Raw genomic sequence first — 14,336 nt, 5'->3', positions numbered from 1 at the left:
GTTTTGTTAATATTGGAAATTGTTTTTGAACTATACTTTTTATTAGTTGGTTATATTCTGTGTGTGAACATCCTCATCCTAATTCATCTTGTATTACATATAACTGGTTTTGAGCTTTCACTGACCATGAAGTTTCTATAGTTTAGTACTACAATGAGTCCTCCTTATACGGTAATTCTTTATCCTGTATATTCATAGTTCAGTGTTTGGTAATTACTACTCTCGATTCTATTTATGGTAAGGAAATTTACAGATATGGTATCTGCTAGATATTTTGAAGAGGAAAGAGCAGGGAAAAGGTACGTCTGCCATATCCTATTATTACATGTTATAATGGGTTTGGTATATGGTAATTTAAATTTGCGGTTAGGTTTTCAGGAACGTATATGTACCGTATAATGAGGACTTTCTGTACTCATTTAAGGTGTAGATACTAAAACAAGAGAATGTTTACCATTAATGGTGTATTTAGATTTATTTGCAGGAATATTGTTTCTTAGAATCAAGAGTTATATATTCATACATTTATTGTAAATAATGTTTTTTGAGCATAATGTTTCAGAAGCTAAGGGGAAGTGGAATTTTTTAATACAACCTAGAATCTCACCATATATAATTATCATGGTAGTTGACGTCTCATAATAAACATTTTAGCTTTGTAAGTGTGAATGGAAAGAAAGGAGACTTTATATGACTGCATTCACTCGGAGCCTCTGCAGTTGACGTCGTAAGTGGTGGAGCTGACGAACAATTGTGGCTGCGTGGGCTACAGAGTTGGAGGACAAAGAAGAGGAAGAAGAAGACTCGAGCTGCTCCACACATGCACGCATGCCCACACTGACCTGCTCCATGCTCATGGTTTTGATGATGTCACTCCTGCTGTTGATTTAGATAATGCATAAATATGGCATGTATTTATAGAGTAGTAATAGAAATGATAAGGCATAACAGTGAGGAGTGAAAGTGTAAGATTATGTGAGATAACTCACAATTGACTACTGGGGAAACTGGAGTTTACTGAATAAATAAGAGTTACACTATTGGATTGGATGAAATAATGTAGTAGGTGAAAAAATATCAGGATCAAGGGCATTGACTAATAAAGTTCTACAAAGTACTACATGTACCATAACAGTGCATATGCAACTTAGTATTCAACAATTAAGAAAACAGGCATCCTAAAAACAACACAAAATAAAGCCTTAAGAATGATAGCTGGATGCATTAGAGCAACACTAACAGAACATTTACTCTCAGAAACATGCAGCCAATATCCCATCTGGGGTATTGGCTGCATGTTATTGTGGCAAAGTAGCATGTAGTTGATACTTTAGGGTCTATATTGGGCACCCCTACAGACCAGAGCCACACATCATTTTGTCTGTGATAGAGGAAAACTCTGTACATAAAGAAATTATGACACTTTGATACTATGACTATCCCTCCATTATGCTGTCCCCCAACCCCTTGTTACTGTCCTGTACCATTTCTCTGAATATTCATTTCCTGTTTTTGCCGACCCTGTGGTGGGGGGAGAGAATGCTACCACCAATGTTTTCCACTTGAGTCGTAAAAGGCGACAAAAAACGGGACGGGAATGGGATTAGGAGTCCTACTACCTGTAGCCCCAAAAGGGGACATTCCTAAAATAAGAAGAAAAGGCATAAGAGGGTCCGGGAGTTTTCCAACCAGTACCCTAAGGTTTGTGCGTGGATGTGGTACGCAGCCCAAAGGGATTTCTCCCCGTCTTCTCCTTTTCTGCAGGAGGGGACAGAGAGGGGGGGTCGCCGAATTTATGAAGTGGCCTTGCTGTGGATGTGCTGTGTCTTGCGACACTGCTTCTGACCCAGGGCAGTGGACAGGATGCAGGGATGACCCGTCATCCAGGAGGTGCCAAGATAAGAGGGAGGGTGGAGGGGAGTGGAATATATAGAAAATGGAATGGGTGGGAGTGGTTTCTATGTTGGGGGAAAAAGCCTTTGGTTTATGTATGTTTTTTTTTTTTTTTTTTTTTTTTTTTTTACCCAAAACAAGGAAACCTTCAAAACTCCACATGGTGCTTATATCAATCTATATACCAAGGCCTTCTTTCCCCATATATGGGAGGTAGCCAAGTCAAAGGTATGCATCCACTCATCCACTCTACTCCTATCCACCACCCTTGTCTCCCTCTTATCTTAGCTCCTTATGGATGAAGGGTCATCTCAGTCTGCTCTCCACTGCCTAGGTCAGAAGCAATGCAGCAAGACACAGTACATCCACAGTAAGGCCACTTCACTTAATTGGCAACCTCTCCTCTCTGTCCCCTCATGCAGAAAACAAAGATGATGGGGAGAAATTGCTTTGGGCTGCATCAAAGTATCATCCATACACAGCCATTCTCCACTCACCCCTATCCCCTGCCTTCTCCCTTCCTTGTTCAACAGTCATTCCCTTCTTGCTCAAAGCCCATTTAACCCTATCCATCCATCTCATACATGGATATAATGATAACTGTTATACTGAGTTTCACTGAAAACATACAGCCCCATAGTAAAGGGTAAGTGAAAGGAAAAAACAAGATAATGAACTAGCAGAACAATTAAGACAGGAGACTTTGAGCAAAGGAAAAGAGAGAAAATCAAAGAGACCATGCAAGGAAAAGAGGGCAATATAGATACTTGTATAGAGAGAGAGAGGGAGGGAAAGCGGAGAAGAATTTCAGTGAGGAGATGATGGATATACAGACTAAGAACTTACCTAAGTTTTTGCTTTCCATGGTCTCTTCTTCTCTCTTGGATCTGTAAGGGACAAAAGAAAAACTTGAACTCTACATATGTCAGGAATGTGTACTATACTTGCCAGCCTATAGAATGCACTTTTTCTGGAAAAATATTTATAAATTCCACCTGCATTCAATATATCTGCATCACTGATAGAAGACTTTGAGTGCCAAAAATGTGAAGTTTATGCCAAGTGAGTCATTTTGGTTTACAGTGAGTTGCAGCTCACCAAATATAAGCCTATTTAACATTTGGTTGCATTATGGATGTAATATACAGTAGTACAACACAATATCAAACAAAATTATATCGGACTTATAGCAGAGTTGTGGAAGATAATAAAGGCTAGGTTTACAGGTGTAGACTGTCAAAGCTTATAATGTTTCAGTATGCCTCATCCCCCAGACTAATCAGAGTATGCAAACATTTCTTGAAAACCACATTTAACTACCTTCTATAGGAATAATAAAAAAGAAATATAGACAACTTACACATTATATAAGATAAAACACTGAGAATATTAACAGAAGATGGCAAAGGTGAAGAGACTATGTCAAGAGGCACGTAGCTGTGGCTATAACCACCTTTGCCTTGTGTTCTTGGACTGTTGTGGGGGCAGGTAACAGTCACTGCTGGAAATCATAGTGAAATTCGGGATTCGAATCCACAACCAAGCAAGTGCAAGACCAGTACACTTCCAATTATGCCACCAACACACATTAACAGAATACATCGAAACAGTAATCTGCTCACAGAAACTAAAATCTTGAACACCGTGACTGTGTCTCCTCTTTCTTTCAGTGATGGTGAATCTAATGTATTTGATTTCTCTCATACTGTTTATTTGCTAGAATAGGTATCATTTTCTGAGGAGACCAGGCCACCACTGTGTATTCTATTCAGGGGCTCTATGATGTCATCATATCAATATTTATATAGTACAAAGCTACTTGAACAACATGACCAGTATTATATATATATATATATATAATCAACTTGGCAAAGAAATGTAAAAAATGAGAGAACATTGTATATTACAATTAGTAAGTACACATACAAAACACTTATGTGCAGGCAATCATATACACACAAACACAAAGTGAATAATTCAACCAGCCAGAATCTTAGCCTTTTGTAGATTAGATATTTGCCTGCTCCTGTGTGTTGTACACACCAACCATGACAGCAACACAAACACCTTCAAACTCACCTTATGATGAAGTTGAGCTGGTAGTGTGTCCATATCTATACCGAAGGGGGCATCAACAACAGAACTTTGATAAGATGCAACTGAAAATCAAAATAGTTGTTAAGATTCATGGAGGGGGTAACATTAAAACAGAAAGTTAAAATCACAACAATCTACATTTACTGATTGAAAAGTAGTCGGGGAAGATGCCACCCAACACATGGGTGGATTAACAACACTAGTACACAAGGACATAACTTTCCCCAACAAAACAAAATATATACACTCATTAACGGACACAACAAAAATAACCACAATCCATAAAGAAAACCATTTATGTCACTAATATTTATGTACCACCCACTACACATCAGCTCTATATCCCCCAATTCCATTCTTTCAACCACAAACTACATACTGGTAGGTAACATGAAAGTGCACCACCCAATCTGAGTAAACACACAAACAGTAGACCAGAGGGAACAAAATACTAGAATTCCCTAGCTTGAACATATCAAATTCCAGTAACCACCCCACCAGACAACCTTCTCAGGATAACCTGTAGTGTTCTGGTATGAAGGACAACCAAGGAAAAAAATCAATACAGTGATCTTTATTTCTTTAATCACCAAATCAGGCGAGAATATGGAGTGCCTGGAATCTGGAGCTGAAGGTTCTAGATCGATGCTAGGAGGGAGGTCTTGGAACTGGAGGCAAATTGTTGCTGCAGTGATTGGTGAAGCTTTTCTGATTTCGGTTAACAAGAGACCATCCTTTTAATTTAAACCCCGGAGTGGGATCACGGACAGGTTCCGTTGGAACGTCTAGCCTTCTGATTGGCCACCTTCCCATTGGCTGTGATCCTTGTCAGCGAGCTGTGGGCCTTGACGATTAGATACGCCTCTGCTCACGGTGCATAAGGATGCCTTTATTGGGTCTGCAGGGGCTGCTGTTCCCTTTCTTCATCTGTTGTTTACATTGTTTCATTATGGCTGCAGATTGAGTCACCTTACTGGGCACTGTTTCCAAGCCATGTGAAGGAAAGACAGGTTATATTTAAGGCACTTTTCCCAGCCCTTTTGCCATAAGGGGTGAACAAGGTGGATCCAAAAATGGGTTGATTAGACGTGCACGCATCTGGCGAACTATACTGCTGCTCAAATTCCAATACAATACTGTGTGACCACTAGGTTTGCACCACCTTCATGTGGATTGTGAATAGAGGCTTTCAAAGATCGCCATCTCCTGTCCCCTACTGTCACAAACCACCACCAGCGGGATTTTTTATAATAAAAGGAAGAACAAATTTATCATTAGATAGTAGGAGAAAGTCATGACAGTGACTGACTGTACTGCCAGTCAATCAGTCAATCACTACCTTACATTTAACATCCACTTCTCTTGGTGGGAGTCAATCCCATTGGGCACCGTGAGGTGCCCACAAGGTGAGGTAGTGCTTAGCCAGCCTCTGAAGAGAGACTAACAATCTAACTCTCCTATACCACCTGCTGTTGTTGATATTAGACTATAATTACTGAAAACATATATAATGTAAGAATATTGTATGGGTATGCTAGAGATTCATAAATATAGAGAAAGATAATTGTACTTCAATGCCACTAACCAGTATTTCTATTCTTGGGGACAATATCGCGCTGAAGAATGAATTCGCAGGAATGATTAAGGATAAATCTAAGAAATGTAGTATTATGGGAAAGATTAAATTCAAAAGTGATAATCTCTCTCTCTCTCTCTCTCTCTCTCTCTCTCTCTAGTGAAGGTCTCCAGGCATAGAAAGAATATTGTGTAAACCTGGTCCATAGGGGTGTCACTAAAATTCCATAAATACCAACTGTATAAAACATATGTAGTCAATATCCCATACTAAGAGTGGAGAGGTTATACACACCTGGCAAACCAAAGCGTTCCAGCTGTCGTTGGCGCAGTTCCTCCCGCCAAGACCTCAGGCTCTCATTAGATCTGGAATAAAGATCAACTCTCAGTTTATAGTATTGGTTGAAATAATAATATGTTAACAGAGTTTACTTTTCGGACAGGGAAATAGACATCAAGTATATGCTTTAATCATCTAATATAAAAAGAGCAAATATGATGTATGTAAGATTGTTATAGTCACTCTTTTGTTCATGCATAGAGGAAATACACATACAAGATCCGTATGTTCAGCATACCTAATAAAGTTTTGTCTTTCTCTTTTCCTGTACCCATTCTTTGGAAGCATTTTAACTTAACTTTACATACTCCAACCTTTCCCTGTATAATTATAACCTTCCTTTTATACTAAAAACCTAATGAACTAATCCAAGATTTCAGAAAACTTGCCCTTATTAGCCCTGGGGCAAGAAAGAAGAGGTCTGAGATATAACTAAACCTGATCTAATAGTGATTGTTTAATCATTATCAGTTGTATAAATTATGTCATTCACTTTTAAGATCATTAGGTGCTAGTCAGAATAAAACTGGCTGTGGGTCAGTGATAGCTTGGTCAAAAGCAAGGTGAATCTTGCAGTCAACCACTTCCACGACAGTACAAAAGATGAACTTGCTTGATTCGTTGTACATGATGCGCGACCTCAGAAGCCTCATGTCGTCTTTTTTGGCGGCGGCGTTGTTCCCGTGCCCTCTGCCTCACATCGGCTGCTGTCACTAACCTGCAAGTAGTATTGTTTAGTTTCGTAAGTAACACAGCTTTAAGGATGCATGTCAATACGAATTTTATCCACCCAGACTGTGCACTAGATGGCATTGTTTGAGGGGCCTTTTGAAAGATACGACTGTTGTATTCACAATTTAGGTTTTTGAAGTACAACTTCAAAGTGGTAGTGTACTTCATGAACTTTGTGCATATGTTTAATCAAGTTATTCAGATTAGGCATAAATCTTATTGATAACATCCCCAATGACATGTAGATTACTCCAGCATTGTTTAGCGCCAGCACCGATTGAAAGTGTAAAGTATATGATTAGTAAAAAAATGTCACATTTTACTACTAATCACACACATTAGATGTGTGATTGCCAAGCTTATCAGTAAAATGCATTTCAGCTGATTACTCCAGGGTTATGCCAAGTACATTTGTTATGACTTTTGGAAAAATGCTGAATTTTTGTACTATTCTAAGGTTGTGTGGGTGTTGGAAAAGGCGTTGTGTATTCAGATATTTATTGGGAGACTTGACTCCATAGTTACAGAGAGGCAACTATAGGCGTCTAGGCCTCTACTATGCTCAGCTCAGACTGCCTTGTAACCCCGTAAGTCATGAGGTAGTTGGGTAGTGGGGGTTGCTATACACCCCAACCCTCCAACCCCCGTAATTATACAAAACGCCCGCAGCAGACCGTGTGATGACAAATCAATTATACAGCTAACATAAGGCCTGTTAAAGTGAACAGAGGATGTAATGGCAAAATTATTATACAAACGACATGAGGCCTGTTAAGATTTACAGACGTGAAGGGAGGAAAGAAGACGAATAAACATTGAACCGGAGCTTTATGGGTGAGTGGTGTTCAGTGTGGCATCTGGAGGGGAGGCGTCACCCAACACATATTCGAATAGGTGACGAGGTATCCGTCTGGCACGCCGAGGTCTTCCTAGGGTGGGTTGTGTTTGGGTCGGGCATAAAGGCTGTCACGTTGCCAGACGCCTGGATGCACGTCTCGCCCGTGAGGGGGCCTAAGAGGCGCCGGTTCCCGAGAGAGGCGCGCCCGCTCCCGTCTAGCCGCACCATATACTATCTGGGCGCAATGTTTTCCAGAACGGTGCCAGCACGATCCCAGCCCCCGCCGCTGGGGTTCTGGATGAGGGCACGTTACCCGGGTGTGAGGGGTTTGAGAGTGTGGGGCATCTAGTCATGCCGAACGGCTGCACTGCACCTAGAGTGGGATAAGGTCTCATTCCTGTTCCTTCAGCATCCACGCCCAACGCTTGTTCACCTCGTAGAGAGAAGTGTCGGCGGGTATGGCGTCCTGCAGTTGACGACCCGTGAGCAGTTGGCCAGGAGAGGCCTCGGAACCCTGCGGGAGGTATTAGAATACTACAAGATTGCGCTTGGAATAACGCCGGTGTCCAGGGAGCCGTTCCTGGCGGTGTTGCCGCGTAGCAGCCTCTCGGCACACTATATAAATTGAGTATTTAGCACGGGAGAATTATGTGAGCAAATCATGGCTCTGGACGGGACCACTATGCTCCAGGTATACCGAATCAGCGATATGGAAGACGACGCTAATGCATGGCTAATTTACTGCCTGAAACTTTGTCTGGAGCATTTCCACGAGTTCAGAAATGACCAACCCTATCTTGTAGAGTATTTTATGGCCAATTCTAATTGCATTTAATTTCAAAGTAAATAATGTTAGATGGTGTACTATGATGAAATTTTCGTGTATGCTACCATTATCACATGCCTGACACGTGATCCACATGCATACAAAAAGGTACCCGACAGCCACTAGTCTTTGGCAATAACTCCAATCTTGCTAACCTCCACATTTCCTAATCATAGACATTTGACCCAGACAATGCAACACATCACAACAACATACATCACGCCATCGTCCAACGAAGTTACCGACATAAGTACCTAATGTCGCTAGACAGATCATTAACTATTTCCGTAAACTTACCAAACTACATTATCGGAACTCTAATACATACATGTCAAAGCACATCCACGAAAGATAACCATCTATTACAATGTAACACACACACACACACACAAATATATATATAATATATATATATGTATATATATATCCCAAGCACATTACCAATCTGACATGCTTAGGTAAGCATATTCTCCTATATTAACGGGCGACTGCGTCGCCACAGAGAGGGAGGACTAGGGGATACACTCCCTTAGACTCTGTATGTAAGACATTTTTTTCCTTTGGGAGATTATATCCCAAGCTGTAAATACAATCTCTCCAAATAAACTAAGAAAACCCGAAGAGGGTATATCTCTCCCTGCTCACCCACTGTAGAGCCCAAACTAACGGCTACATAGTGGTGGCAGCGGTGGTTCACGAGTACCCCTACGCCCTCCGAAGAGAGACCGCTCACGCCGCCAGCGTAGCCCAAACTAACGGTCACATATTGGTGTTGCAGCAGTGGTGGCAGCTCGCTACCTCTCGACCCCGTATGTACCCGACTAAAACCGTCATTGCCCGCCTGCCGTCTGCAGTCTGCCAGATCGACTGCCGTCATTGCTCGCCAGGCCTGCCAACTGTCGGTCGTCTACTAGGGATTTAAGTCTTTCTTTGCTGGGGCCACGCCTAAGGTCTGACGTGAAGAAGGCATATAAGGATTGATCAGAACAAAATCTGTGACGACAGTCACTGGTGTGAAGGGATCTTGCTGTCTAGGGTGGTCCGTAAAACGCACTATTACTTATGGAAATAGATACACGGGAATACGGCATACACCTACTTCTTAATTTTATTTGTCTACATATTGATTTACTTGAGTATTCATCTATTAATTTGTTTTGTTTAAGTATCATAATTGTCTATTCATTTATTTACTTATTTATTTATTCTTTTTATTCATTTGTTTATTTATTTATTATTTCTTTTTATTCATTTATTTATTATTTATTTGCTTATTCATTCATCTATCAATTTATTGATTTATCTATTTCTTTATTTGTTTATCTATCGATTCATTTATTCATCACTATTAGTTATTTGCCTATGCATTAACGAGGACATTTTTTATGGTTTCCGAACATGAACAGTGGATGCAGCCTTCGCGTATACCTAGTTCCAGAAATCCATTTCCATCACTGCATGCTATACCGTGTTGAAGGGTGCTTACTTCGGTGGACAGGAAGGTACTCTGGAAAACCGTCGGTTACAGCTTCTCCTGCCGTGGGCGTTCCTACTGCCACGACGTACTTGGTCTGACGTGGCAGCCGACTTCATATCCATGGAGGGCGCAAAAATGGTGGTGACATTATCGCCCTCTTTGTTGAGCTCGTTTTCGCCGTCGTGATTATTGCCTTTGGCACTCGAAGGGAGGCGACCGTCCGGGCTTGGGAGCCGGATGCAGACCAGGGGTAAGGATGAGATAGCTGTCTCATGGCTAGTCTGTGAAAAAAAATCGTGACAGTTATCAAGAAGAATGCAATGGTCTTAAAATGACTACAAAGGACAGAACCTTTACTCTCTCTTTCTTTGTTTTCTTAATTTGTTTTTTCTTTTTCTTTTTCTTTTTTTTCTTTTCTTTGTGTATATTTCTTTCTCTTCTCTCTATCTCTCTGTCTATCTTTGTTTTTTTTTTCTTTCAATCCTGTCTCTTTTTCCGTCTATTCATTTTTCTTTCCCCCGCATCTCCTTAATAACCATTTCTACCTCCTCCGCTTTCTACCTTCCACCTTTCTACGTCTTCATGTTTATACACTAAAATTACCTCAGTAGGCCATCTTCACTCATAAATAAAAACCCTACACAGAGAGCACCTGAAGATAATTGACACATGGTTCTGTACAAGAACCCTCAAACCCACACACCTACACATCCATCATATTACATAAGAATATAGTAATAGTCTGCAAGTTAACATATGGAAAGTAAATGAATGTCAATGTCAGGAGTTCCCCCCAAGTGAGGCAGTGGTTTGACAAAACGCTTTAAAACAATCAAAGCAACTTTCCCATGAAAATTGTCTCCGTTTCCCGTGATCGAACTGTAGCAAATTTTTCCAAATGTGAGAATGCAAAGACCCCAAAAATTGCATTAGTCACTTACCTGCCTAAGACATTCTTTTCGTGGTGATTTCCCTTGACTAGGGCGCCTGCATCCTTCACCCACATCCCCTTCTAGGCTGTCTTCGTCGTCTTCTTTCGTCTCCTCCACCCTGCCCATCGTGCTGACGAAGGTGGAAGAAGAAAAGGAAGGTTGAGGAAGTAGGACGTGTTGTCGCCTGTGTCGATGTTCGGGGTTCCTCGAAGAGCACCCATGCAAAGGTTCACGGGAGTTCCTCCTCTTCTCAAACTCGGTTAGAAATCTCTCGGAAGACGGTTCTTTGGAATCGCAGAGACACTGACACTCTCCCTCCTCTTCTACTTTGCGTTCATGGTCCTTATCTTCATCCCTTGGGACTCCTTCGCCTAGCCATGATGAGTAGTACTGTGGTCTTCCTGGAAGGTCCCAGTCGGGAGTAAGAAGACAAGGCGAAGTCGGAGTGGAAGCGTAACCGAGAGAGTCTCGATATGAATTGACAGGGTCTTCTTCGGGGTGGATATCAAGGTGGATCATCTCGAGAATAGGAGGAGATGAGTATTCGTATCTCTGCACGCAGGGATTCGGTACATCTCCATTAGAATTTCCTTGGCCTTTCTTACAGCAGTTATGCGTTATGACATCATCGTCCTCGTCTCCTTTCCCTCGACCTCTGCAACCCTCACACCCGAGGCACTCGGAGTGTTGCACTAAAGACTCTCTTTCGTCCTCTTCCTCTTCTTCACCTGTCGTAGCAGTCTTCTTGAGGAGCATGGAGGCGAGGTAGGTGATAATGGCGCGTGTGCCTGTTTGAACTACCACTCTCGGAGGAAACTCCAGAGGGTTATCGCTCACTTGAAGTGTCATAAGATCCATCAGCTTTCCTGTAAAAGAAAGAAACAAATAAAGGTCATACATGATATGAAAGACTGTATGGTCTTGGAATTTTCCTCCTTAGGCATGCAAGATATTTTGAATATTTGATGGCTGTGGAGTTCTAGCAACCAATATGAACTGACCGGTTGACAATAGGCTTGAAAAAAGATAAATATAAAAAAAGATGAAGAGTATCTGTGGTAAGCTAAGATGAAAATTCAGCGGTCATAATCCTGCTCTATAACAAGTAACAGACTTATGTTGGAAGAAAATAAGGTGTTCATATATATGTGTGTGTAAACACACACACACACACACACACACTAACGAACCACCAAACAGTCAACAGCGTCAGCTAGTGCTCCGTAGGGTACATGGGATAAGACGAAAATTCTCAATAGTCAAAGCAGAGCAGGAGGCCTGGGTTGTATTGGGTGGGAAGGGGAACACTTGGGGTTGTCCAAAATGGTCTAGTATAGTGCTAATTAGTACCTATTGAGAGAAAAGAAAAAAACAAGGCTGGACAAGGGAAAATGGCGATGAGTTTGAGCCAAACGATGGGTGTTATGCGGAGTGTCTAAAAAGAGGAGGTGCAGTGATGGTGGAGTGGTACAGTGAGGGTAGAGTGCCGGAGGACTGGAGGAACGCCTGTATAATCCCGCTTTACAAGAGGAAAGGGGACAAGTGTGAGTGTAGTAGTTTCAGAGGGATCAGTTTATTGGGTGTAGTTGGGAAGACTTATGTTAGGGTTCTGATTGAGAGAATTAGGAGAGGAACAGAGGGAGTGATTGGTGAGGAATATTGTGGATCTAGGGTAGGCAGGGGTTGAGTGGATCTGACCACCCTGCCTGCTGGCCCCCGCCGCCACCAGCCGCCGCCGCCTCGAGCTGCCGACAAAGCTGCCTCCACCCGCCACCGCCGCCGAACTTCCCGCCACTCCCGCAGCCGCCTGCCCCGGAACGCCTGATGAGCCGCCACCGCCTGTCACGGACCACTGCACGGTGACCCACAGCCTCCTTCTCTACAGACTAATGCCAGCCGCACCTACCGAACTGCCGTCTACCTTGCCGGATAGACGCCCATCCTCCAACCGCCGCTGCCGGATTGCCGGCCCCCTGCCAGCCAGGCCGCCAGGCCGCCCACGAATCACGGACGTCAGCCACTGGACATGCACATGCGTCTAGTGTCAAAGTTCCATGGTATGGCGTTACGCATGGTCTATAGCAGCTATACCTGCACCAGCACTTCGCTCACCAACTTGAAACCATCAAAATCTGCATCGTTCCTCCTTCCTCGTCACTAGGGGGGGAGTATTGTAATGACATAATACTATTACCATTATGTAACCTATAGTCACCCCTGGTCCTTGATGTGTAATTTACCTTTCTTGCTCAGAGATTATGTTCACCGGCGAGTCATCTCGCCTATGTATAAAGTTGAAATTCAATGTCAATCTGAAAAGTTAGGTTAATTCACCACAAAAACAAAAAAATAGATTAACTGAATCACTCTATAACATATCTTGAGAAATTGAAAATCTAGAATTGTGCGACATTGAGAACGACAGAATAAAAGAATGAGGAAAATAATAAATAATTTACTTAAGAATAAAAGAAGGGTGGAAATTGTATATGAGAAAGAAAAAGTGAAAGACAATGAAATTATGGAACAACACAAAAGAATAAAAAGGAAAGGTGTAGACAAAGAAGTGATAAAGGTAGTGAAGAATAGAATAATGCTATTAAAAAACCCTAAAATATTCATGAGGAGGATTTAGGAAGATGCAGGAGTAAATATCATAAAACGTGGTTTTGTGATAGAACGAATTTGAGCCAGTAAAAGACACTAATAATCGGACGCGCTACCCATTACATTCCAAGAGCTACCCACAAGATAGATAGTCATCTGGCACGAGCTATTATAAAACATGCAAGAATTGTAGTTGGACTGAAGTGATGAGGAAGCGCAAAGGAGAGGGTAAGGATTTTGAAGAAACTACTCGGGCAACAAGTTAAGTCTTTACCCAGGGTCATAGGCAGCGTCTTGAGGTTGTTACCGCTGAGGAGAAGAACCTGAAGTTGCGTCAAGTTCCCAATCTCTGGCGGCAGGAGCTCCATGGCGTTGAACCTGAGGTCGAGCCAGGTCATGTGGGGCAGGTGCAAGAGCATAATGCCCGGAATGGTGTTCAGGTTGTTGTCCTGGAGACTCACACGCTGTGAAAGAGAGGAAAGTCTTATGAGTAATGTGTTGTGGAACAGACTAGAGAAAGTTACGTTATTAAGATCGTTGCAATTTTTTTTAACCTGCGGCTTTTAGATACTTGATAACGTTTGTACGTCTCTCTTTCTCTCTCTCTCTCTCTCTCTCACACACACACACACACACACACACACACACACACAAATACATACGTTACCATGGCCTCCCCTAATATATCAGACATGGACAATATGACCATTAACTGGCAAATGAGGATAACAAATTCCCTTTGTCAGCAATTCAGACAAGTTGTGAACTTTTCAGATCTCTAGTGAAGCAGTGAGACGTGAATATTGGGTGATATCCCCTAAACCAGTGGGTTTTAAGCTCAGACACTTCCTGGGCCCCAAAAGGGGAAAAACCTTAAAGTGTAACCTCTGAAAATCAAAGGTGTAATTTTACTGGAATTGGTTTTTAGTACTTTCCAAAGTCAATCATATCTAAATGAATTAAACAAAATAAGATATTTTGTTTTTTATTTAGTGCAATTTGAAGTTACTGATCCCATT

At 41.9% G+C, this 14,336-nt stretch overlaps 1 protein-coding gene across 1 annotated transcript in view; it reads right to left on the bottom strand.

Moving 5' to 3' along the window:
* Positions 1-296: 296 nt before the first annotated feature.
* The window catches only part of LOC143027934 (uncharacterized), a 41,632-nt gene continuing 27,592 nt past the window's right edge, over positions 297-14,336 (bottom strand). Inside the window, exons 2-9 of the mRNA XM_076189579.1 lie at positions 13,592-13,781; positions 10,720-11,576; positions 9,788-10,059; positions 6,519-6,623; positions 5,861-5,931; positions 3,973-4,052; positions 2,740-2,780; positions 297-879 (exon numbers count right to left, since the gene is read on the bottom strand). Of these exons, the coding sequence (XP_076045694.1) occupies positions 687-879; positions 2,740-2,780; positions 3,973-4,052; positions 5,861-5,931; positions 6,519-6,623; positions 9,788-10,059; positions 10,720-11,576; positions 13,592-13,781 (1,809 nt within the window). The 3' untranslated portion in view covers positions 297-686. The remainder of the gene's footprint in view (positions 880-2,739; positions 2,781-3,972; positions 4,053-5,860; positions 5,932-6,518; positions 6,624-9,787; positions 10,060-10,719; positions 11,577-13,591; positions 13,782-14,336) is intronic.

This window comes from Oratosquilla oratoria, chromosome 9 (genome assembly GCF_046742065.1).
Source record: "Oratosquilla oratoria isolate Oo_2021 chromosome 9, ASM4674206v1, whole genome shotgun sequence".
NCBI lineage: Eukaryota > Metazoa > Arthropoda > Malacostraca > Stomatopoda > Squillidae > Oratosquilla > Oratosquilla oratoria.
The sequence above is the reverse complement of the archived record's forward strand: the minus strand, read 5'-3'. Positions and strand labels throughout refer to the sequence as shown.